The 26,526-nt window shown below is 37.7% G+C and overlaps 1 protein-coding gene across 6 annotated transcripts in view; it reads left to right on the forward strand.

Annotated features, from left to right (window-relative positions):
• Positions 1–26,526, forward strand: part of diaph2 (diaphanous-related formin 2) — a 388,637-nt gene that overhangs the window by 109,836 nt on the left and 252,275 nt on the right. For all 6 annotated transcript variants that reach the window (XM_078788633.1, XM_078788638.1, XM_078788637.1 and 3 more), the window contains 7 exons: positions 824–963; positions 11,070–11,144; positions 11,215–11,284; positions 13,979–14,115; positions 15,574–15,682; positions 20,607–20,717; positions 22,639–22,751. In XM_078788633.1, coding sequence (XP_078644759.1) covers positions 824–963; positions 11,070–11,144; positions 11,215–11,284; positions 13,979–14,115; positions 15,574–15,682; positions 20,607–20,717; positions 22,639–22,751 — 755 coding nt within the window. The remainder of the gene's footprint in view (positions 1–823; positions 964–11,069; positions 11,145–11,214; positions 11,285–13,978; positions 14,116–15,573; positions 15,683–20,606; positions 20,718–22,638; positions 22,752–26,526) is intronic.

The raw sequence follows: 26,526 nt of genomic DNA on the forward strand, positions 1-26,526 counted from the left end.
GGGTTTATTCCGGTTCTTCAGCGTCCTGCCACATTTTATTGACATACGTATTAGGTCAATTGGAGACTCTAAGTTGTCTACAGGTATGAATGTAATTCCGAAGAAGTTTTGTCTATATGTGCCCTGTGATTGGCTGGCGACTCACCCAAAGTGAGGATAAGCGGCATAGAAGATGGATTAATCAAACACCAAAATAGTTGTCCATTTATTGGACCAGATTAATCACAGATTCATGGATGATTGCTGCAGCTCTAATGTATCCTGGTCATGCCGACTGGACACACAAAGTGGCAGTTAAATGTTAATGTACTATGCAAGACCGCTCCAGGTTTTGGCTTCTAAAAACAATTACCTGGTGTTGATTGTGCTTTTCAGGAGAGCAGCAGGCATCTCTTTTCCTGAAAAATAAATGATCAATCTCACTACTTCCAAAAGTGCCTATTAGTGCAGCTCACGCTGTTGGGAAAGCCGATAATGGATGGATAAACACAGTCCAGATGATTTGCTAAGACCGATATTTTGTCTATTTTGTCTGCATGGTACCTTGATTTGTTTGTTGACGTCGTGAAATAAACATACATTTGCATTTATGTATTTATTTATTTTAGCTGGACATCATTTCCTAGAAAGCCCAGTTCCAAAAAACGGAATAGATTGTCAGTCAGTAGCTTCAAAATGATATGTACTTGGTTTTAGGAGAACATGGATGTATGTATTATACTATATTGCAATAATAACAAAGCAGTTCTTAAGTTTTTCGGATGATCTGGAGGTGTTATGACATCATAATCTAAGTGTCTTGTATTTATTTTTTGACTTTCAGGGAGGACTGAGGAACAGCAAGCATGAATGTACGCTTTCATCCCAGGAGTACGTCCATGAGCTTCGTTCAGGCATCGCAGAAGAAAAGCTTCTCAATTGCCTGGAGTCACTCCGAGTGTCTCTCACCAGTAACCCCGTCAGGTTAGTACCTCAAGAATGGGATTAGGCTTAGTATTTGCATGTAGTATTCATTTTTTTGTGTGCATGTAGACCCGTTTTTAGTATGTCGCCGGTTTTTGCCTGGTAGGGATGTGATGTTCTCTAACGAGTCGAGTGAACAAGGACAACTGATTCACAGTTGCGAGATCTTTTCAATAAATCACAAATCTTGTTAATCATCCACCATCTGTCAGTCACATGACCTTGTACATACTGAGTATACTATACAGTAAAGTCTCGTTATATTGATATCGGTTAAAACAAATTACTACTTATTACGATACTATTTTCATTTCCCGGCAAATTTCTAGTCTTTTATGATATAATTAGCTCCGTTAGTACGATACCCGGTTATTATGATAATCCGGTTACTACGATGCCCTTTTCATCTCCCGCCAGCCAATTTGGTCTGCTTATATCGATACAAAAGCAGCTTAAATCAATCTTTGCTTAAGGATTTCAATACCAAAAAAGAACACGGCGAACGGCTGCTTCCAGTCAACTTTATTTTTCACACTTCCACCACCAGAGTGCAGCACACACAGCGGAAAACACCCGTCCCTCGTGCCTACCCCTCCGGGTGGCAACACCTTCCCTATCGATAGTTCCGGGGTGAATTATGTCCCGGTAACCGGTAATCACTACAGCGTAAGTTTATTTTTATTTACTGTAGTACAAAATGTATTGTAGTACAAAAGCATGCTAGATACGCAATCCATGAACTCAAGGAGAAAATTACATGCCATATCAAAGATCCGCCCACTTTTAATGCAGTTCGGCGCAGGATCGGATATATGGATAGTCCGGTTATATCGGTATTTTTTCCGACTCCCGAGAATATCGATATAACGAGACTTTACTGTACTTCAAAACAACATAATGCACTCATTTGTGTAGAAATGTTAGGCAATATTTTGTGAGTCATTGCTGAAGCTCAAAATGCAAAAAAACTCTGTTGCTCATTAATGTTAAATCTGAAATCCAATTTTTTTTTCTGAGCTCCAGGTGTCATTAAAAAAACATTTTTAAACTCTGTTTATTTCTTGTTACCAAATATTATACTTTCTCCGCTCTAAATGGGCTCCTCAGTTTTTATTCGTGGTCGGACTAGCGCACGGGGACACTCTTATTTACCCAGCAGCCCGCTGCTGAGGACATGTCATCTTAATGTGAATCAATGAGGGGTGCATGTGAAATAAATACTCGGTGCGTGAGTGAAGAGAAGTACAACACAACATAATGTTCCCATTGGAACAATTATGTTATCTTAATGTTTGTACCGGTCAGCATTATATGGCGGGAATAAAACAGGCCTGACATTGATATGTTCTCATTGAAGACCATTAGCTTTAATAACAGTTTAAAAACAAGAGTGAATATTTCATGCGCTCCAATCTATTAATTACACGTGTCAGCATATGTAATTAACATTTCTTATTGTGTTCTACTCAGTTTCACTGCTTTGCAGGTACTAATGGTGAGCATTAATTAGTGTTCCGCTAGACTTTACTGTACAATATTCCTGCTTTCTCAACCAAGAAATCAGAGGTTGTAGTCATTATTGCATACACTCATCCACAAATGAAATAGAGTTGATTTTTTATAAATAAAAACTCATGGTTTCCTAAGGAATGGATCCCCAAGCTCAACATGAATGCGCCTTGGATATATTGAATATTATAAAAAAAAGCTATGTCCCTAATTATCCCTCCAGTGTCAGCAGGGCAGTGAAGTCAACCCCCCTCTGGCCCTCCCGCCCTGTGGGGGAGTCAAATCAGCCTTCCCACACAGAAAAGGCTGGATGGCGCCGAGGGGGGTTGTAAGTGAGGCCCGGTTTGTCCTGTGGGTGTTTTTCAATGATTGAAACTTTGACCGGCGAGCATGTCAGGGACCCGAGCTTTATGAAGGAGTCACCTGATGTGGGCCGCGAGGGTCCACGGGGTGGACCAGAGACAAAATGTGGCGGCTGTGCTTGTCCATTTTTGTTGGGGTATTTTCTCTCACTGTACGCTGTTATGTTTTACCACTAAATGAGCACTTTTGGAGGCTATGCCGAGGATTATTCGTTATTAGACCACCTGCTGGAATTGACGCCGGGCCCTAATTAAACACCAGTTGGAATAAATAAATGCTGGACCTTTTGGACAGGTGCCTAAAATAAATAGAATGTTGTGTCACTAGGGTTGGTATTAGGGTATTAGGGTTCAGAGAGAATATACTGTAGCTTTTTTATTTTTTTTATTTTTGGTAACAAGAAACAAACAAGAGTTTAAAAATGTTTTTTTTTATGACACCTGGAGCTCAGAAAAAATAGATTTCAGATTTTCCATTAAAAAAACATACTGTAGCTTTAATTAAATAGCAATATTGATTTGTGATTACTAAAAAAATGAATTGTTGTTAGTATTGTGAGACTTTTGTATACATAAAAGATGTACTGATGTTCCACACCAGCAACACACAACATGGATCATCATGGAGTTTATAATATTGGAGGCTCGGGGCAGCACAACTCCTAATTAATATGAATGGGCTTGATTGCCATGGATCACAGCACACTTTTGGTTGTTTTGTTACCCCTCTCCTCCGCCTCCTCTATGTTAATGTAACCTTATACGGTGTGTTAGCACACACATGAAATGAGTGTGAGGCATTCTTGCTTATTTCGTGCAGTCATACTCCTTTTAGTTCCCATTTAGAGTAATTACTCCAAGAATCAAATGGACGTATCTTATTTCGATATAGTACAGATATACACGATTAAATGGAAACCAGTAATGCATAGTGTAGCTACACTCCTGATCAACAGATTTAGAGTAGTTGATAATGCAAAGAATTTTAAATAATAATAAAATATTATTATTAAAATTAATAAAAATTAATAATAATAAAATAAAAATAATAAAACAATAATAAAATTATATATATATAATAAATAAACGAATATTATTATTATATTTTATATTTAATAATGAGGCCTCTCACCCGAAGACAGCTGGGATAGGCTCCAGAACCCCCTGTGATCCTCGCGGTAGAAAATGAATGAATTAATAATAATAATAATAATAATAATAATAATAATAATAATAATAATTGTTGTTGTTATTTTTTTTTATAAACATTTTGCATCCTTGTATCGTAAGAAGGATCTAAGTAGAAATTCAAAAAGCTTTTTTTTTTACATTTTTACAATTTTTCAACTGGTCTTTAAATTTTGATCACGAGTGTATACTTTAAATGTTTTTTTTTTTTACTTTACCGTGAATGGTTAGCACGACTTTCTTCCCGTTCCTATGATGTTTGGGCCGCCTGCTAATTTGCTCCCGCAGGCCTGTGTTTGTCTAATAGTTTAATTGGCAGCGCTGCACACCTGTTTGGCAGCACGGGTGGCCGCAGGGCCCATTGTGCTGGGGGCTTTATCTCTTAGGCAGTCCCACACAGGTGTGTGGCATCAGCCTCCACAGATCCACGCACAGATGGCATTGCCCGGAGCGGCAAATGCCGACTGTTTCCACTCTCTTCTTTTCAACTGGAGCAGTTTTCCCCCACTTTTTTTTGTTTAACCCGAGTAGAATCATCTCTTGTGTAATCCTTTCTTTTTTTTATTTTGTCATTTTGTATAAATTCTTCCTACTGTAGAAGTGGCATTTATTGCATTCCTTTATCCACTGACAAGAAGTGAGATAGTGATTGAAGTTGTATATTTAGAGTATAAACATTGTAACCTCTGTTCACCCCCGGTCCACCACCCGGGAGGGCGTTTATTTGCTTAACGTTGAAAATTTACCCCACAATTTTGTCTCGGTTTGCATGCTCCAGTTATCACGTTTTGTCATATTATTAAAAATTAGGGATGTCCGATATTGGCTTTTTTGCTGAAAACTATTGTCCAACTCTCAATTTCCGATATGTGTAACATGACATATCTCCAAATGTCACATGAACACATACTGTATGTGTTGAAAACAGCATTTTTTATATCGGTTTTCGTCATCGGGAAAAAATCAGACACCAATATTGTATTTTTATGCTGATATTGGGCCGATGATTAGCAGTACTGATAATCATTGGACATCCCTAATGAAAATGTAACATACCAAATGAAAGATTGGACCCCTGTATTTCACTGGGAGGTAACCTTTTTTGGTTCTTTAGTAATCAGAAGTAGAACATAAGTTTCATGAAAGTACCAGTCCCCGCCTATAAAATAGAGAAAAACAGCTTTTTGTGAAGCATATATGACACAAATATGTTTTGCTATTGTGACAGCAAAAAATATCCAAGTAACTATATCAACATAAACAACTCAAAAATGGGTTGTTTAAAATCAAAATAACAATTAATTTACAAATATAAGGCTAATACTTTAAAACTAAAACTAATAAAAACTAATAAAGGCATATCTTACCTGATATGAACTATTCACAATTTTCATTGGGGTGCATGCAACATTGAAGATGTGCATAAAACTGTATTATAACATACATATACAATACACAACATACAATACATAACTGTATTCAGCCCCATGATGTAGCCTTGTGTTTGACATGCAAAATCACTGAAGCAGACACTGGCAGTGCTTGGTTTCAAGCTAAGCAAAGAGCATCATTTGGAACTGCGTGGGTCAGCAGTCCCACGGGAGGCCGACTGAAGGACTTCACTTGAAATCCAATACGGGACAAACAGATGCTTCCCATAATAAGCTCCCCACCGACTTCTGATAAAATAATTAAAAAAAAAACAAACTCTTTATTAGACACATATAGCGTCATAGTTGGTGGCAATTTTCGACATTATTATTACTATTGGTTTGGATGGGAAGTACGTGTGGACAGCCATCTTCACATCTCTCCACAGATGTTCAATACGATTCAGTTCTGTGCTCTGGCTGGGCCACTCAAGAACATTTACAGAGTTATTTTGAAGCTACTCATTTTATATCTTGGCTGTTGTTGGCTTAGGATCATTGTCCTGCTGAAAGATGCCCTGTCGAGGTCAAGAGCGCTGTGGAGCTGGTTTTCATCCAGAATGTTTCCATGCATGGCTGCGTTCATATTTCCTTGTATAGTGACTGTTCTCCCGGTTCCTGCTGCTGAGAAACATGCCCGCATCATTATGGTGCCAATACCTGCATGCCTCACTGTCGGGATGCTCCTGGTCATGCGATGCCTGATGCCTGGCAGTCAAGCCAAAGAGTTCAAAATTTGTCTCATCAGACCAGGGAATTTAGTTTATGATGGCCTGAGAGTCATTTAGGTGACGTTTTTACTAATAATTGGCATTTAGTCAGAGATGCTTGTACTTCTGGAAGATTCTTTCAGGTAGCCATTGGGTTCTTCGTCACTTCCTTGACCAAAGTCCATCTCCCCTGATCGTTCAGTTTGGACCACAACAATGCATTTCATAGCATTACTGTTATATGTTAGTGACAAGTTAATGACTTTTTTCACATCTTTAAAATTCATTCTTGCATGTGACAAAAAGTGGCAGCTGTTTTCGAAAAACTGAACTGTAAAATTATCACATAAAAAAAGTCAGTGTTTTAAATGTGGCAAAAAATTACATTTACAGTTAAATTTAGTTTAAAACCCTTAAAAGGCCAGGATGTTTAGTTAATGTTTTAGTGAAAAACACACACATTTTCTTTCTTTTTTACACAAACACTACTTCAGTGGCGACACACAATTATCATTAAGTAGTAACCCTTGCTTAAAACAGAGATGTGAAATTTTGCTGCATACTTTGAATGGCAAATGTAGCGCCATCTGGTGGACATTTATGAACAATATAAAAAAATATATATATATATTTCACAAACTAACAATTGAAAAGCCAGCATTTAAAAAAAAAATGCATCAGTTTATGTTAAGATACTGTATGCGTTTGATGAGAATTATATTTTCAATGCTTTACAATTTGACATTTTTTTGTGTTGTTTAGCCACAAATATGACAAGACTAAAATAAATATATACAATCTAGATTCTAGATTGTGGGTGGGCAAACTACGGCCCGGGGGCCACATCCGGCCCGCCAAGTGTTTGAATACGGCCCGCCCAATCTTTCCAAAGTATTTCATTTAAACTCAACATACAACCTGGCATCATGGCCTGAGCCAACCTTTTGATGGTTTTATCAATTTCGTTTTTTGACATGGTCTGTTGTTTACAAAGTGCTCCTGAAAAAAGGGACACAAGCACATAATAATAATAATAATAATAATAATAATAATAATAATAATAATAATAATAATAATAATAATAATAATAATAATAATAATAATTATTATTATTATTGTTATTATTATTATTATTATTATTATTATTATTATTATTATTATTATTATCATTAGAACTATTATGATTATTATAATTATTATATTAATGCTAATTATTATATTAATTATATATAATATTATTGTTATATTTGCATATTTTACATAATAATAATATAATAATAATTATTTTAATTTCATTGTAATTATTATAATATTTTATTATTTTTAAAATATTTAAATATAAATATAACATAATAAATAATAATAGCAGATTGCATGACAATTTTACAGATACAATAATACCAGGTGGACTGTTACGTGTAAAATATATAGTCTGCCCCCCCCCGTAAATTTTGTCATATCAATGCGGCCCGCGAGTCAAAAAGTTTGCCCACCCCTGATCTAGAATATATTTTAAAAATCCTATTTCACGAATTTGAATTTGAATTTGATGTGAGGGATTGGATTGAATAAGCTCTGCCTTTTCAACAAAATCATACCATTACCATCACCATGATATGAATATAAACACATGAGTATGGTTTGCTTGTAAATATGGATAAGTACTCTAAGATGGGCAAAGATTAGGATCACCGACTGGAAAACTTTTGTTTGTGTTTTTCCTCCACTAGTTCTGTTTGCTCGTTGGTATCACCATATTTGCTTTGGAAATGAGAACATGTGCACAAATACACTGTTGTTGTCCCCACATACTGTATTTACACAAATACATCCATTACGGAAGCAAACACTGAGGCAGTCACAGCTTTTTTTTTTTCTTATTTCCCCAGCGTTATGTCTTAAGTTATGTAAAGAAGGTCATTTTCAGGGCTGATTTTGTGATGGACGTTCAGGCACTCACTTCTAGATCTATAAGTAAACAAACTATAGCGGAAATGGCTTTCCGCTATACGTAAATTGAATATAAATGCTAAATTTCCACTCTCTACACGTCCGTCTTGCTCACAGGTTACACAACATTCCCAAGATGTAATTCCAGCTCTGCAGTCTAATAAACTGTATTTACCTGTGCAAATATTAGCAGCTACCTGAAGACTGTGACAGCACCGTCATGACAAAGTTGCATAAACAAAGTGAATTTCCACTCAGCCATGACGCCTTGTTTTCTGCCTTTTGTTGCCCTCGTCTCTCTTTTGCTGCGCTCACTTGTGGATCACAAACACAGTCGACTCTGCATTGTTATTCTGCACTTCAGTGCGTCGCTTTGTGCTTGCTTCTTTTTATGCTGCAAGGAAATATTGAAGGCTCAATTCCAGCGATGTTGTATGGACCTTTGCAAGTAGACGCGGCAGTAAATATCTTGATAGAAATTGCAGTTTATGGGGAGTAATGCATGAGCGATGAGTGGGAAATGCATGGGGCGGGGGGGGGGGGGGGGGGGGTGTACAATTTAACTTGGGAATTGTTGTAATTAGTATTACATTTTATTAATATAGTATAATAATCATGTCATTGCATACAGAAACCCGTACAGCAGTTTGTATACATAGAAATAAATACATGTTATCAGGTTCTCAATGTGTTGGAGGGGGGGGGGGGGGGGTGTTGACGGACCCGACCATGATAAGTGAATTTTTGCGAAGTAGGATTCCATATTTAGGAATCAAATATTTTTGCAGTTAGAACAAATGAAACCTCTTTACTCCCTTGTAAATATGGTTCTCACATTAGAGCCCACCGGATTGTAAATAACAACCCTATAGTCATATTTACACTGTTGTTATCCAATATAGTACACACAGGAAGAGGAAATAAAACATACCATAAACTCACACATTAGTATTGTATGAGTCCCTTGTTGTTGTTTTTTGTTTGTTTTTTGTACTTTTACAGTACTTACTGTCAGTACGTACTTTACTGACACCTAGTGACCAGCGTAGAATACAACATATCATCACAACATTTTTGAATGTGTCTTCTGGAGTTATATTTTTGTTCATTTTGCATTGTTTATGCTTCACAATGCTTAAAGTAGGCAAAAATACATACGATTTACTTACATTTGATTCAATTTCTTAATGTATTTTTGAAGACAGAGTAGACTGACTACAGCCGCAGTGTGTGTGTGATGAGTTGTTTTGATAGGCTGGAATAATGAACAGCAACGTGTAGGCGCTGTGATTCTTCCCAGCGTTCACGCTATAACTTATAGATTTGTCTGTTAAGGATATTTGATTAACGTTAGTGGAGGATGTTGCTGTTACTAATTTACTCACTAATCATAGTATAAATACCTCAGCGCAGCTTAACCAGTAGCCTTGGGCTAAAGGTATCTCCGAGGGGCCTCTCGCCTCTCAGCCAGTCAATACAAATGGCTTTAATACTCAAAGCGTGGTTATTTCAAATCATTGTCAAAAAGGTGTTATAAATCATCGACTTACGCCCTTTTACCGTCAGGAAATTGCTCCATGCATTTTGTGTTTATTGACACTTGGGTAGGCTGGAAACAAGCGATGCTAATGGCATCATCTTGGCTATGACCCCACAGCCCCCCCCCCCCCCCCCCCCCCCCCATTCCGCTTCTCTCCTTCTTAGACAAACAGGCTCATCTGCACTGGATCATTTGCCGTCTCCCGATACGCTGTGGTTTATAGGCAATTATCTCTTGCGATCCATTATCGATTACGGTGTTATCTTTCTCGCATTGCTCAATTTTGGCTCTGCGAACACAGGCAGCTTGCAAGAGGGTGGTTGGATACAAACAGCCCAGTGATGGGAACTCTAGTGAAGATGGATGCGTGTTCATTTGCTCCTAAATAGTTTAGATTCAAACTGTATTCAGTGTCAGGGAGGGGGGGGGGGCACAATGGGGTTATGCGTCTCTCTTTTGTGGGGAATTAAAAACCACTACAAGAGTCAATTTGTCCAAATGTTTTGGTTTGGAGGCTGCACGGTGGTCGGGTGGTTAGCATGCTGGCCGGGAGGCAGATCAGGATAATATGGGTTCAAATCTTTGTTAGGAGTTTGCATGTCCTCTTCATGCGGGCGTGTGTTTAGCGACTCCAAATTGTCCATAGGTATGAATGTGAGTGTGAATGGTTGTCTGTCTATATGTGGCCTGTGATTGGCTGGTGACCAGTCCAGGGTGTACCCCGCCTCTCGCCTGAAGACAGCTGGGATAGGCTCCAGCATAACCCAAATCCAAAGGAGCGTGTTTGATTTAGGAGCATTCCACACGGCAAAAAAATAATGTTTCCAGGTGGACTGGGTGTCTGAATAAAAATAATGACCACCTGACTTGAGCAAGGCAGCATTTTTGACCTGTGATTGTGTACACTTCAGACCAAATGTGCTTATCCAGCCCGAGTAGCACACACCCAGCCACACTAGCATGCTCTGCTAAACTAAGCTAACCCCGCTAGCTTCCATTTATGCTCCATAAAAGCAGTTTCTGTCTTCATTTTTAGGTCGCCATTTTGACACGTTTATTGTTTGTGATAAGATTCCGCCATGAAGTAGTGGTCCGGCATGGAAGTACACCACAAGTTCCCCACACGGATGTTCCTTCTCCTCACGATGACAGCATTAACTTCCGCGAGATTCCGTGTTTAACAGTAAATGTTGTTTTTATTGGCTAATTTTGTGGAAATAGTAAGGCCCTAATACTTATTAATGGTGATAGCACTTTAACTAACATTTTGAAGTCTTTGAGAAAAACTAACCAAGCTGAATGAGACTCACATTTGGGTCTGAATATAGTGTTTTCTTTGTTGGTCTTCCTGGTAAAATATTGCCGACTTTGTTTATAATACTGACAGGATATGTTGTGTGTCTTGTATTTCCTGCAGTTGGGTTAATAACTTCGGTCATGAGGGTCTTGGACTTCTTTTGGATGCGCTGGAGAAGCTCTTGGATAAGAAACAGTGAGTGTGCTATCATTTGTCAGGGCTTGATGTACTGCATATTTATTTGAATGTTTTCTCTCGTTTTCAGGCAAGAGAATATCGATAAACGGAATCAGCATAAGCTTATACAATGCTTGAAGGCGTTCATGAACAACAAGGTTTGTATATGAATCAATAACATAAGACTAAACTAATACTGTCATTTAGGAGAAATTCTTCCATTGTAAATAATGTAAAGTGATTGAAAGTATTATTCACGCAGACTACTGTAAGGGTAAAGGGGTAGGATTAAATAAGCTCTGCTTCCTCCCACTCCTTTTCTGACATGTTGCATTGTGTAAGTGTACCCAAATGCACGGGTGCCCATAGTGCAGCCCAGGGGGCATTTAAGCATTAAAAAAAAGTTTTTTATTCCTCCGAGGCACATTCTAAAGATACAATTAAACCAGAAAACTAAAGAAACAACAGCAAAATTAGACACAAGTTGCAGGGAAAAGGAAAAAGCTTGATTTAATGTGACTTTGTTAAAAGCATCTGTGGAATAAACCAAACCCTTACTATGACTTGAAATGGGTTTTAGCACACAGGTAAAGTCCAATAGCACACACACAGCAAAATACACAAAAATAAATACGTAAATACATTATTAGAATAGAAAAAAATCCATGAATACTTGACTTTTCCTTATTTTTAAAAATAAAAGACACAATGGCATGACTTCTGTCATTTGATTTCTTATGCAATTCTAATTCCATTAGAATTCTCCACAACTCACAACTCCATTGCTGCCCCCCACCCTCTAGAACTCTTTGCCCCATTCACTCCGTGCTTGCCCCGACCTTCCCTCCTGCAAAAAACAACTCAAAACCCACCTTTTAAAATCATTTTTAATGTCTAACTTTTTATACCTGACTGCTGCGCCTCGCCCTGCTGCCTTTAGCCTTGTTTTAGCTCTGAATGAATGTTTGGATATTGGATTTTAATGCATCTTTTACTCTGTTTACTCAACCAATTATTATTATTATTATTATTATTAGTACAGTGAAGTCTCGTTATATTGATATTGTCGGGAGTCGGAAAAAATATCGATATAACCGGACTTTCGATATATCCGATCCTGCGCCGAACTGCATTAAAAGTGGGCAATAATGCACTCGACATTGTTCTATAGTATAGAACAATGTCGAGCAGCTTAAATCAATCTTTGCTTAAGGATTTCAATACCAAAAAAGAACACGGCGAACGGCTGCTTCCAGTCAACTTTATTTTTCACACTTCCACCACCAGAGCACAGCACACACACCGATTCCCGCACTTCCTGGTTCACAGGTCATGCTCAACCCGCCCCACATAGCTGGCCAAACACATGCCTGCAACAGAAGAACCAACTCTATACACACGAGAGAAACCACGAACGATAAAAAGATATCTGAATACAACACAATTAAATACATGTATTTGTACGCTTGTGTCTTCGTTGGAATAGGTGTGTATGCTATGTCAGTTGGTTCTTCTGTTGCAGGCATGTGTTTGGCCAGCTATGTGGGGCGGGTTGAGCATGACCTGTGAACCAGGAAGTGCGGGAATCGGTGTGTGTGCTGTGCTCTGGTGGTGGAAGTGTGAAAAATAAAGTTGACTGGAAGCAGCCGTTCACCGTATTCTTTTTTGGTATTGAAATCCTTAAGCAAAGATTGATTTAAGCTGCTTTTGTATCGATATAAGCAGACCAAATTGGCTGGCGGGAGATGAAAAGGGCATCGTAGTAACCGGATTATCATAATAACCGGGTATCGTACTAACGGAACTAATTATATCATAAAAGACTAGAAATTTGCCGGGAAATGAAAATAGTATCGTAATAAGCAGTAATTCATTATAACCGATATCGATATAACGAGACTTTACTGTATTATTATTATTATTATTATTATTATTATTATTATTATTATTATTATTATTATTATTATTATTATTATTATTATTATTATTATTATTATTATTATTATTATTATTATTATTATTGTTATTATTATTAAATAGTCATTTGATTGTTTAGGATCATAAATAATAATACATTTGGATCAAATTGGCCTAAAATGTGACTTCCCGTAGCACCTCGATAGTGATAACTCGGTGGCCAGTATTCCACATAATTCTGAGACTGCGGGATAATGGGCTACTAAAGAGAAGCTAATTTTACCATTTCCACTCTGCTCTCAGATCAATTAATTATCCATTTTGGGGAAGGTTTTTTTCTCATTCCTCAAGTAGTGGCACACATTTCATGGGTAAATGACCAATTTATGTTCGTCCTTTCAATTATCACCCCTGTTCACCCTGACTTTTATTTGTGATGAGCCTTAGAAAAGGTTAGTGAAAAGTGTTTTCCCCTTTAGTTCTGTCTCCAATGTAATAAATTCCTCATGCTTGTAATCTTGTGGCTTCATTGTCTCTTGATAATATTAAATTATGTAATTACCCCAAATTAGGACTCGACTTCAATTGATGCTGTCTAAATTAATAGTTCATTTGCAAAAAAATAAACGGCCTTTCCCAAATAGACACTTTATTTTGTTCAATGACACGAACTGTGTTGCTAACCAAAACAGCAGCACCTACAGAGGCATGTCATTAATTGTTAAAGTGTTAAATGTTAAAGTGGTATCCCGGAAGGGCTTGAAGCATTCCAATTCCACCTCTGCTCATTTCAGTTTTCTCGTAGTTTTTCCAATTTGTTATGAAACTATTATGAAACCTGCATTTGTCCGTATAAAATCCTCATAGTAACCTGCATAATTTATATCCTGCCATTTCCTTATCCCCCCTCCCCATTATTTTGCCCATCTCTGCAGTATGGGCTGCAAAGGATCCTGGGAGACGAGCGCAGCCTGTTGTTACTGGCGCGATCCATTGACCCTAAACAGGCTGGCATGATGACAGAGACTGTCAAAATCCTCTCAGCCTTCTGCATCATCGGAGAGGAGAACATGTAAGTTTCATATATGTTCCACCTGATTGCTCACCGCCACACTTAAAGTAAAGTCATCACATCGAGTGTTTCGAGATGAAGGGATCATTATGTTAAAGGGTAAGGTATAAAAGGGGAAGTTGAACATAAAGACACCCAAAGGCTCATGAGCTCCCTCTGGTGCTGGGCACCCATGGCAGCCGTTGGACAATGAACTATTTTGCTGGGAGCAATGCATTATGGGTTAGAAGTCAAAGTAGCCGGTGTTTATTTTAAACTTGTATTGGTACTTATCTTACATATTTACTAGCTACATTTTGTGTGTTAAGGTGCTGTGTGATGATTTTACCAATCTTTGGAAGATGACACTGATTCATGACAAGGACTCATTGCCTGGTCCTTAAGGACTCATGCGTGCCACAAAATGTCATTTCATGATGTGGACATGTGCAGCTTATATGTGTACAAATCTCTAAATTTAGTGTGTGTGGCTGAAATAGAAAAAGACATTTTTATATTCAATCTGTTTTTTAAAACCGTTGTTGATTTTGGCTGGACGGGACATCAAAAAAAAAAACAAAACGTTGAGAACATTATGCTAATTGCTGAGTTCTTATATATTTTTTAAAGAAAACAGTAGTCTTCATGGAGTTGCAATCAGTCCCTATAAGAATTCCCCCCGGGGTGGGGCATGGTGGGAGCTGGTCGTCAGGATGTGTGTACCTTGTAGTGAGTGACAGTGACACAAGCCGGCTCGTCTTTTTCCTAGCAGCCAATGGCGTGACGGCGGCTCGTGTTCGACACCCACTTTAGCTGACAGCATCAAGAGGAAAGGCGACAACTTAAGCAGATCTATCTGGTCCTGTGTTGAAGCGCTGTTTGAAGTGCCTTTAAAGCCACTATGAATGCGCTAACCTCCATTTATGTCTTTGTCACTTCTACTCGACGTTTATAACCCATTTGGTCAGGGACATGTGATGTCCCCTGCTCTGAAAAAAAACTTGGATAGGTTCAATGACAGAAGCAGGGGCCGATGTGTCACGTTATAGGTCTATTTACCTCCATTAGAGTGTTTGGGTTTCCAGCTGAAAATGGCCACCTCTCCATTTAGACAAGCTGCCTTGAGCCCTTGCAAGTTCTCTAATTTGCTTACTTTCTCATTAAGTATATTTGCACATTAGTCTGCTGGTCCCCCACAATTAGTTCTGCACCTTTTCTCTGGTAGCAAAGCCTCTTAAACACAATTGCTCTGACAATTGAGCACACACACACTCATTTATTTCCTTGCGTTACACGTCTAAGTATGATAAGAGCAAAATAAGATACAGAGCTTGTTTAGAAAAAAAAAAAAGTCAGCTGAAAATATGATAAACTGTATTTCAGCTGAAAATTGTGAGTAAATGTCCTGTCAGTGATGGTGATAAAAGTGTTTGTTGACACTGGTGCTTCCTCTGGTCCCTGTGGTCTCTTTTCTTGTAGCTTGGATAAGATTCTGGCTGCCATGACAATTGCTGCAGAGCGGAATAATAAAGAGAGATTTGCTCCAATTGTGGAAGGACTGGAGAACCACGATGCCCAACAGCTCCAGGTTAGGATTCTCATACTGACACACACAACACACACTTTTTTCTCACTGTGCAGACTACACTTTCCACCAGAAGAATCATAGCTTCAAGCCAATCCATCATCCTTCCCAAAATGCTAGAAACAAACATGTCCTAGTGAGGACATGGGGCATAGAAAGTAAATGAATGAATGAATTATGAATTCTATATGCATTCTATCTGCTATAAGCAACCATATAACAAGTACATTGTTAAGTATGAAACACTGGAGTAAGACATGGAGTACTGGCTGCTTGGTACTTTGCTGTAAGTATGGCAGCTGTGTGTGTCCGAGTGGTTCTTCCTGAATTGTGATATTAGATTAGACGTAAAAAAAAAAGAAAGAAAGATGCCTTTCTCCCCCTTGCAGTGCTTTACAATCATTGCAAATTGCATACTTACAGTCTGAAAGCGAAACTTGGAAATAAACCCAGACAATGGAGATATTGAGCTTGCTTGTTGCTATGTGGCGCACATCATCACTTGCAGCCAGTATCGATCAATATCATCAGACATTCTGATATAATACATATAATATATAGAGATATCTAATTATATAAATACATGCATTCAAAATATTCCCTTTCAAGTACACTATGCTGGAAAGAGAGGCACAGCAGCTTAAGGAAATAAGGAAAAGGAAAACCACGCACACACATATATATATATATATACATATATATATATACAAAGTGTGGATGTTTTTTTTCCCAAAATATATATATATTTAAATATATATAATACATATATAAATATTATGAATAAATATAATTATTATATATAATAAACCTTATATTTATATATTTATGTATGTATTTATTTATGTATTTATTATAAATACATTTATTAGAAATAAATTATAATAATATGATATATGAATATAAAAAAATATTTGTTTATAATAAATGTATTTATAATAACTATACATAATATTATAGTTATTATAAATATAAATATAAATATAAATATAAATATAAATATAAATATAAATATAAATATAAATATAAATATAAATGTATTTATAATGTATTTATAATGTATTTATAATAAATATATAAATATAACATTCATTATTTATAAAAATTATATTTATTTATAATATTTATATTTATTATATTATATATTAATATATTATATATATTATATTTATATATATTATAGTTATTAAAAATAACTATATGTTACTATAAATACATTTATTAGAAATAAATTATAAAAAATATAATATATAAATATATTATATTTATTTATAATAAATGTATTTATAATAACTATAAATAATATTAATAATATTATAGTTATAAAATATAAATATAAGTGTATTATAATAAATATATAAATATACCATTTATTATTTATAATAATTGTATTTATTTATAATATTTATATATATCTTTAAAAAATATATATATAATTTCTTTATTTTATTTTATTTTATTTAATCATCCACACTTTGTCAGATTAGTAAACGTCGCATCCAGACGGGGACGAACATTAGGCACACTTAAATGTGGTGCTGTAAACACATGGATGGAGCGCGTCATCAACTCGGCTTGTTGACTTTATCATTTTTACCGGTATAAGTCATATTCTTATCATTAACATAATCTATACTGTTTTCTATTCTCTAACTATGAAAATGTTTGATTCATAGATCAGGAATTGTACTTCACTCATAACAAATTGGAATGAATTAACTCCAATTAACTCTGATAAATTGAATATTCATGGCTACAAAGTGTATGTGTCAGTAATTGTGTCAGCGTTCTTATGTATGACCAGCACAAAAGCCACAGTGTGGTTCCCTCTTTTATGGTCATTTTGGTGGCATCTTTTTGGAAGGTAGCAGGAAAATGTCACCATCTCAAATGTTATTTTGTCACAGAGATGTATTTTTTTGAAGAGCAGGAAGAAAATAACCGAGGTGTCACTCCGGGGTCCATCACTGCAGCAGCCTGCACTTGTCTTCATACGTGTTTTTCCTCTTCCTGTTCTCCCGTCTTCACGTCCGCATGTCAGCCCCAGCGCACCTCAGGGCTCATGATGAGATGTGATTGCCGAGTAATATTGAATATGGCGCCCACAGCGTCATCGTGATTCTTTAATTAAAAACGCTGACTTCACCGAGCACCCTTTTTTTTTTAGGTGCTACGTCGAAAAAAATCTGCTACTTTTCTCACTACTCTGCTTTTTCTCTCACATCTTTTAACCCTTCTTTTTTCCCAAGCTGCTCTCAGGTTCTCAGAGGACCCTGATTTGAAAGGGCAACAAAGGAGCACACTGCTTCAGGTTTTTTATGTATACTCCGGCAGGAGGAAATAACATAAATGCGATCCACTCAATGCATGTTTTTGTAAAGCCAAAAGTGGGTAATTACTTATGGAATCTTTGAACAGCGGGGGATTGTGCAGCAGGGAGAGTTCTTGCAGAAAAAGTGCTGAGGCGGCTGGCAGTATCGAGGCGAGATATTCTTTTGTTGCTGGCCGTTAATTAAATAAAGCTGTGCTCTTTGCGAGGTAAATTAAAATGCTTTACTGGGAATTAAATAGACATCTCCATTTTGGAATATGTGATGGAGTCAAGACGTCCTCTACGCATGTTTACGCTCTATGTTTAAACTCTGCTTTGCATGTTTAAAAAGCACCACAACAACATCACATTCAATGCCGGCATTTATGAAGTCAGTGGTACCACCATGGATGTAGAAACTGCAGACCTCCCCCATAAAAAAAAAAAATGCCCCAACCGGCTCAGATTTTCTATCTGTATGCGGGAGTGAAGAAACAGAATATTTCATGAGCTGCATGGCTTTTCTTCACTCGCATGAACTCTGTGAAGGTTCTGCTTGAGGTTTTTTTTTTTTTTTGGTGCAAGTTCTCTAAAGTGTCAGATTTCATTTTTAAGGTGGCATATGGTCAGTGCTGCTGCATCCATAATCCATTTGGAGTTCCCCCCAAGAGAGATCTGCTGTTTTTATGTGGATCTTATATGATGATAACATTTTTTTTTTTTTACTTATGTAACACTGAGGCTTCTGCGGCTAATATCTAATATCATTCAAGTACATGAACAGAACAAGCAGCCAATGAAGCTAGTTTTACCAGAAAAATAACATCTTCCTTTGTTATTTGTGTCATCAAGATGCTTAAATAGCACGACATCATGCTAACGTGGAACAGTAAACAACGAGGCTAATCGACACCACTTATTAATCAGCGGGTGTGTTGTCAGCACCTTAAGAAAATGTACCATGACTGAACCATCATATGTCACCATAAACGTCAGTATCACAGCACAACGTCGTTGTGGCATCTGTAAAGCTGGCATCTCCGCTGCCATATGCAGTTATAGAGCATTCTGGAGCCAAAGCCGCGAAAACTGGTTCAGCGTTGAATCAAAAAGAATGAAAATATATTCATCATATTTATCATATAAAAACGTACACAGTACAAGCCATGCACTTTCTGTAGTTGAGCCAATGGAATAACCAGCATCATAAGCATAATAATAAACTACATGTGGTTCTGCCAGCGCCATGGCGCTAAGAAATGCCATGTACTTTCTGCAGTTGAGTAAATATCCAAGACAATGGAAGGGTCCCCGAAAAATAACCCCAACAACTATTGTTATTATTTATTATTATTATTATTATTATTATTATTGTTATGATTATTATTATTAATAATTATTATTATTATTAATTATTATTATTATTATTATTATTATTATTATTATTATTATTATTATTATTATTATTGTTATTATTATTATTATTATTATTATTATTATTATCATGATTAATAATAATCATTCATTTTCTACCGCTTATCCTCACAAGGGTTGCGGGAGTGCTGGAGCCTATCCCAGCTGTCTTCGGGCGGGGTACACCCTGGACTGGTGGCCAGCCAATCACAGGGCACATATAGACAAACAACCATTCACACTCACATTCATACCTATGGACAATTTGGAGTGGCTAATTAACCTAGCATGTTTTTGGAATGTGGGAGGAAACCGGAGTACCCGGAGAAAACCCACACCAAGGGTGGAATTGAACCCTGGTCTCCTAGCTGTGAGGTCTGCGCGCTAACCACTCGATCACCGTGCAGCCCTAATAATAATCATCATAAGCATAATACTAAACCACATGGGTCCCTATTACACCCTGTACCTCCAAAAATGCCATGCCATGTACTTTCTGCACTTGAGTATAAGACAATTGAAGAGTCCCAAAAATTGTAAATTACCGACTGTTTATGGTAATGTGAATTTATGAAATGGTCTAGTGTTTTCTTTGGTTTTCTTTCGTCTTTCACTGATAAGGAGTGCAGGTAATTTGTCTCGACCAATAGAAGCAGGACTTGAGCCGTAGAGAATAATGTTCTCTGCCTGGTTTCTGACATTGAGGATGGGGGTTTAGGACGGACATGCAGGCCACAGGGCAGCAGCAATGAGCAGCAGTTAGGACTTAGCATTTGTTTTGACTTCTTCTTAACGGCACCTCCAAGCCAATAGTACAGGTCAAGGATTCCTGCAGATGTGTGGCCGTGTCTCTGGGAATTCTTCAACCGCCTATCGATCGGCTGTCCAAGGAAAACTGTCTTATCCGTGCTCTTCTCCCTTAAAACACCTCCCTGCTCATTATAATTGATCAGCCATTTCCTTGTAGCACCCCCCATCCCCGCCAAAACCGCACACCTAAGACTTGCAGACTTTTTCCTCTTTCCAATAAATCCATTAATAATGCACATCCAGGCTGCAGACTTTTCACCTTCTCTCCTCTATTCTCCACCGTTTCTTTGTTTTTCCGAGGCGTTGTTGATCATAGAATATGAAGACACAACCGCAGCAAAGTATTGTGGTATGACTTTATGTTTTCTCTCTCCTTGTGTTTTATGTTTTCCCCAGGTTGCTTGCATGCAGCTGATCAATGCCCTGGTTACCTCGCCGGATGACTTGGATTTCCGGATACATCTACGGAATGAGTTCTTAAGATGTGGCCTCAAAAAGATCCTGCCTGTGAGTTAGCAGCATTTCAATGTTGCTTGGCATTTATTTAGCATGTGCTAGTTTTGACTTGCAACTAACGTTGCTGTTATTTATGCAGAGTGAAAAATCATGGTACATGAGTTTTTTTAAATAATAATTTAGAGTGCATGAGAAAATGCTCCTTTATTTCTTACCACATACATTGCACCACACATCAGCAACAAAACCATTGTTGTAACAGCAGTAAGGTGCAAACGGCCCAGCCAGCATTACTGCCACTGATGAGTTCACTGTCAACAACAATATGGCTACTGTAACATGCGTGAATCACACCAACAGCTACATAGCAACATTTTAAAGTGCAGACAGAGGTAGATAACTGTTGAATACTGACCACTCATGATACAAATGGTGAGTTTTACATCTTTTGAAAAAGAAAATGAAATGATAAAAAATTGTCATTACGAAGATATTTCAAGAAAACAACCTGACCGGGTCATTTTTGACCCACTTATGGAAGGTTGGGGTAGTAACACAAAAACAAAAAATTCTCAAAATATATTAAACGTAAGTTAAAAATGTGAATGGCATGATATCAAAAACATGTTTTTGAGGAATACCTGGAATATGAAATGATAAAAAATTGTCATTACGAAGATATTTCAAGAAAACAACCTGACCGGGTCATTTTTGACCCACTTATGGAAGGTTGGGGTAGTAACACAAAAACAAAAAATTCTTAAAATGTATTAAACGTAAGTTAAAAATGTGAATGGCATGATATCAAAAATATGTTTTTGAGGAATACCTGGAATATGAAATGATAAAAAATTGTCATTACGAAGATATTTCAAGAAAACAACCTGACCGGGTCATTTTTTACCCACTTATGGAAGGTTGGGGTAGTAACACAAAAACGAAAAATTCTTAAAATATATTAAACGTAAGTTAAAAATGTGAATGGCATGATATCAAAAACATGTTTTTCAGGAATACCTGGAATATGAAATGAAAAAAAAAAATTCATTACAAAGATATTTCAAGAAAACAACCTGACCGGGTCATTTTTGATCCACTTATGGAAGGTTGGGGTAGTAACACAAAAACGAAAAATTCTTAAAATATATTAAACGTAAGTTAAAAATGTGAATGGCATGATATCAAAAACATGTTTTTTGAGGAATACCTGGAATATGAAATGATAAAAAATTTTCATTACAAAGATATTTCAAGAAAACAACCTGACCCACTTATGTATCTAAGGGTTAAACACTATCTTCCATGTTCTGGTTTATTGCATTTGTATTGTTCTTTATCCATCATGCCCACTTACAATGAACCTGTGTGGATGGTTGAAACGTGCAGAAAGGAAGCTACATTTCAACAGCAACACTCATATGTTAATTGAGCAAAGTTTATTTAATCCTACGCCCTGCCTGTTTCAAGTCAGTTACATTTGTTCACTTCCTGTATTCCAAATACACACTGCTAATTTTACGGATATAGGAAAGCGATAATGCAGTATAACAATGTGGTTAAAATGAGTCAATGTTTACAATCACTGTAAATAAATGATATAACAGTCACAGTCAGTCAATAACCGATGGAAGGGTAACAGATGATGAGTGAGTACATACATGTTACATAGACATAGATTTTATGGACACAGTGCTTCAGGACTTTTCTTCCTGCTTGTACTGCTTCTTGAAATGGCTCATTTTAGTTCTTTACTCAATCCGTTCCATAACTTCATTCCACATACTGAATACTAGCTGAGAAGAATTCTATTACGTTTTTGGGTATCAGGCTGCTGTTTGTTTTATGCATCAGTTTGAGGATCATGGGAACCAAATATGGTTCCTTGTTCAGAATGGTCAGTGTCATATTCCTTAATAGATTCATGTTAAAATGTAACCATCCATGTCGATCTTATTTATTTGACTTGCTTCAGGAGCTAAAAGAGACAGAGGAGTTGGACATCCAGCTCAAGGTGTTCAACGAGAACAAGGAAGAAGACTTCATCGAGTTGACCCATCGCCTGGATGACATCCGAGCTGAGATGGAATATCCTTTTTTTTTTAACCTCCCACTTCCTCCGTGTGAATATATGGATGAGCATCGGTGCTGATGTAGCAGCAAGCGATGAGTCAACGTGATGACTTTGATTGACTGAAGCTCCCTGGCGATGTGCTTCATTAGAGAAGGATTTGAGGGCCTTGCACACATTATTAGGCTCCCTCTCCGACCAGGTAGGCTTGGTAAATAACTTCTTCTTCACCTTCCACCTTTTCTCTCTTTGTTTGGTTGACTTTCCTCCTCCGTGACGTCTCCTCATCATATTTAACTTTCCCTATGAGTCTACTTCTCTTATTAACAACAAGGTACTCAAATGTTGTAAAGACAGTTTCTAACACAAATAGTGTTACAATTATAGACTTGCAATGTTTAAAGTTGGGAACTTTGCAATATCGATATCGGATGATACTTGTTTTAAAATGCCGATCAGCTACGCCTCTGCCATTTGTGGGACTTCCTGTCTTTGTGAGAGTGATATAAGTTTTGCACGCTGCAATGTCTCACCGGCGTGGCGCTTTGAAAAGATTTCGATTGGTGCGGCATTTGAGGGCGAGCACTTGGCAGGTTTTGGTGAGTTTGAAGCCCCGGTCCCAACCTGTTGTACAAGGGTGTGCAGAATTCTGGGATGAGTACCGCCTTGGTTCGGATTTAGGAGCATGCAGACGCTACTGTATGGAGGACTTTTAGTGCAGGAAGAACTCGGGCCATGGATCACGTGGATCACCACTTCGGACTCGGTGGTGGGTGCCGTCAGTTTCGGCATTTCCCCAGTTTAGCTGTTCGATGAGCGTGCACACCATTCATGGACTGTAACGAGTGGACGTTTAAGCCGTGGACGTTCAGCAGTGGTGCATTTTGGCTGGGAATTGCGGCTGGAGGGGCCCAGCAGAGGCAGGCAAACCTGCTTTTCTAGAAATAAATGCATTGTGAAATATAGTGGTTGCTTGTGGATAGCAGCATTTTGTTCATGTTCTGGTGAAACACGCATATTAGCTTTGTGTGGCTTGAAATTAGCTATGGAAATAAATGTTCCAAAAATGTAGAAAATAGATCTTGGCCATTTTTATCTCTCATAAGAAAAAACTTTGTTGAGTAGCCAGTAGTACATTTCCACATTTACACTGCATGTATGTGATCGGTATTGGTGTCGGTATCGGCCGATTTCACTCATAGACTATGGGGATCAGTATCAGCAGCAGCTAGGAGACCCAGGTTCCACCCTTGGACATCTCTGTGTGGAGTTTGCATGTTCTCCGGTTTCCTCCCACATTCCAAAAACATGCTAGGTTAATTAGCCACTCCAAATTGTCCATAGGTATGAATGTGAGTGTGAATGGTTGTTTGTCTATATGTGCCCTGTGATTGGCTGGCCACCAGTCCAGGGTGTACCGTCTCGAAGACAGCTGGGATAGGCTCCAGCGCCCTCGGAACTCTTGTGAGGATAAGCGGTAGAAAATGAATGATTGAATGAGTATCAGCAACATAAATTCATCCACAAATGCGTTATTTGACACATAATTTGACATCTAAAACTAGTCCAACAACAATTTAAGACATCCCCCCTCCCACCAAATATAGTTAGAAACCAAATTTGATCAACTTTAAGTTGTTTGACAATTGAGGTTCTACTGTAATGATATCCCCAAGTACTCTTATTAGTGAAGTTTCCTTAATATTTTAGCTTCCTGTCATTCTCTTGTGACAGGATGTGAATAGTGTTTCGCACCCCTCGATTCTACCAGTGTCCACCAGGAAGTTAATAATGTGAGCGATAATTCAGTCTACAGCCAGAAACTTCTTCAAGAGGCTTTGAGCAGGAAGCGTTTAATAATTCACAAATCTTCTCTGAGGCTATGTGTGAATGAGTGGCACTGGGAGGCGACACGCCAGACACCTTGACATTGTTATGCAGATGTTCCCTCTCCGGCAACCTTTTTTTTTTTTTTCCACCAAATCCCACACTTGTAATACTGACACAAAGCCACAAAGCGCCGGCATGAGTGACATCTTGTGTTGACACACGCAGGTGAAGCCAATGTTAAAGAAAAAAAAAATCCACTTGGATTAATGATGTGCTTGAGTGGGTTCACAAATGAGGAGGTCCAATGTTTGTTTCCAAGGACAATGTGGCGTATTGATCGTGGCGCTTCAGGGTATGATTCAAATGCTGTTGCAGCCCCCTTTTTCTTCTGCACCACGCTGTCGTACTTCTTCCACCCGCCTCTTGTTTTGCCATGAATATTGACCAAGCCGCTCCCGTCTGTGTCCGACTTAGGTGCCGGTGCCAAGGAGGTGACTGCAGGCCGCTCATAAATATTAATGAGCTGTGAAATGGTGATTGATTGACCCGGCCACTGACTGGCCTACATCCCACTGCCACTGTCGCTCATGTTTATTCATTATTTGGGAAAGAGTGAGAGAGGTCACTGGATGGATTGGCAGTCTGCGTCTGCAGCTTCGTGATAGATAGAACCACTTGGATGCTCTCCCAGTCTCAACTCCTTCTTATGTCCTCTCCGATGTTGCACGAGCCAGGTTATAATTGAATCTCACGGGACGGCTAATTCTCCCAGGCGTCATGCAAGGCTAATACAAAAGGAAGGACATGTGTACTTTGGAGATTCTCTCAACATCTCTCGAAAATGGGATATTAATTAAAGACGTCGTTGAAATGAATAAGTGATGTGCAAAACATGTAAAAAGAAAACAGGATCTGCAGTTATACGCTGTATTCCCAAGTACGCCGATTACCAGATGAACCTAAATTCTAAATTCTCAATACGATTGGTAGAAAACTACACTAGTCCTCTGTTTTCTTTGAAAGCACATTATTGACCTCGTTCATTTGTCATGGATTATATCGCTTATCTGCTGACCTATAAATGTTGGATTCTTGTGATAATGATGGTTCCCAAATTAGGTGGGCTTCCTTATATGGGCATGCCTGGGTACAAGCTGTAGGCTTGGAATACCTGCCAAACTCCGATGGCGAGTCCGATAGCTTTACATCATTACTTGGTCATGTTAAAGAGTCAGAAGTACAAGCTGTGTCACTAAACGGTTGTCTGTGTAGCACTATAGAGTGTGCATACGGAGAATGGGGTGAAAAGTTGGAGTTGCTAATAACCTTTTTCCACCACAGTCAGTAGCTCCTAACCACTTTTTATTTAATTATCTCTGCCAAGGGTTTATTCATTTATTATTAGCATTAGCTAGTCACCAGGAAACATTTTCAACACAAAACAGATACATTATAGCAATGTCATTTATCTTATTTATTATGGTTTGTACAAAACAAAGACAGGAACAACATCAAATGAAAAACACTAAACGAATACAGAACCACAATCCACCAGTATGAGTCTGGACTTTCAGAGAGGTTGTGTATCACAAATATGCACACTGGCACTCAATAAGGTCATCAGGTGTTACCTGTAGGTATTCCTTCATAGTGTCGGTATTTGCGAGAAAATATGAGGTGAAAGAAAAAGGGTAAAAATACAGTATAGTAGTAGAACATATAAGGTGGGACAAATTGGGGCTTGCATTAATTATTCAAAACTTGTAGGATTTGACTTTATTGTTGTACTTTCCAATCGTGTACATATTTACATCCCTACTTATTATACTAGATAAACTATTATACTTGATTTTTTTCAATCTATGATTAAATAATTAAATTTTAAATCATGAGTCAACTATGACTAAAAGTGTGATTAATTGCAATTAAATCAATGTATATATACATATAGTATTGGATTGG

Source organism: Doryrhamphus excisus, linkage group LG23, assembly GCF_037039965.1.
Source record: "Doryrhamphus excisus strain RoL-2023G ecotype Guam linkage group LG23, RoL_Dexc_Guam_v1.1, whole genome shotgun sequence".
Taxonomy (NCBI): domain Eukaryota; kingdom Metazoa; phylum Chordata; class Actinopteri; order Syngnathiformes; family Syngnathidae; genus Doryrhamphus; species Doryrhamphus excisus.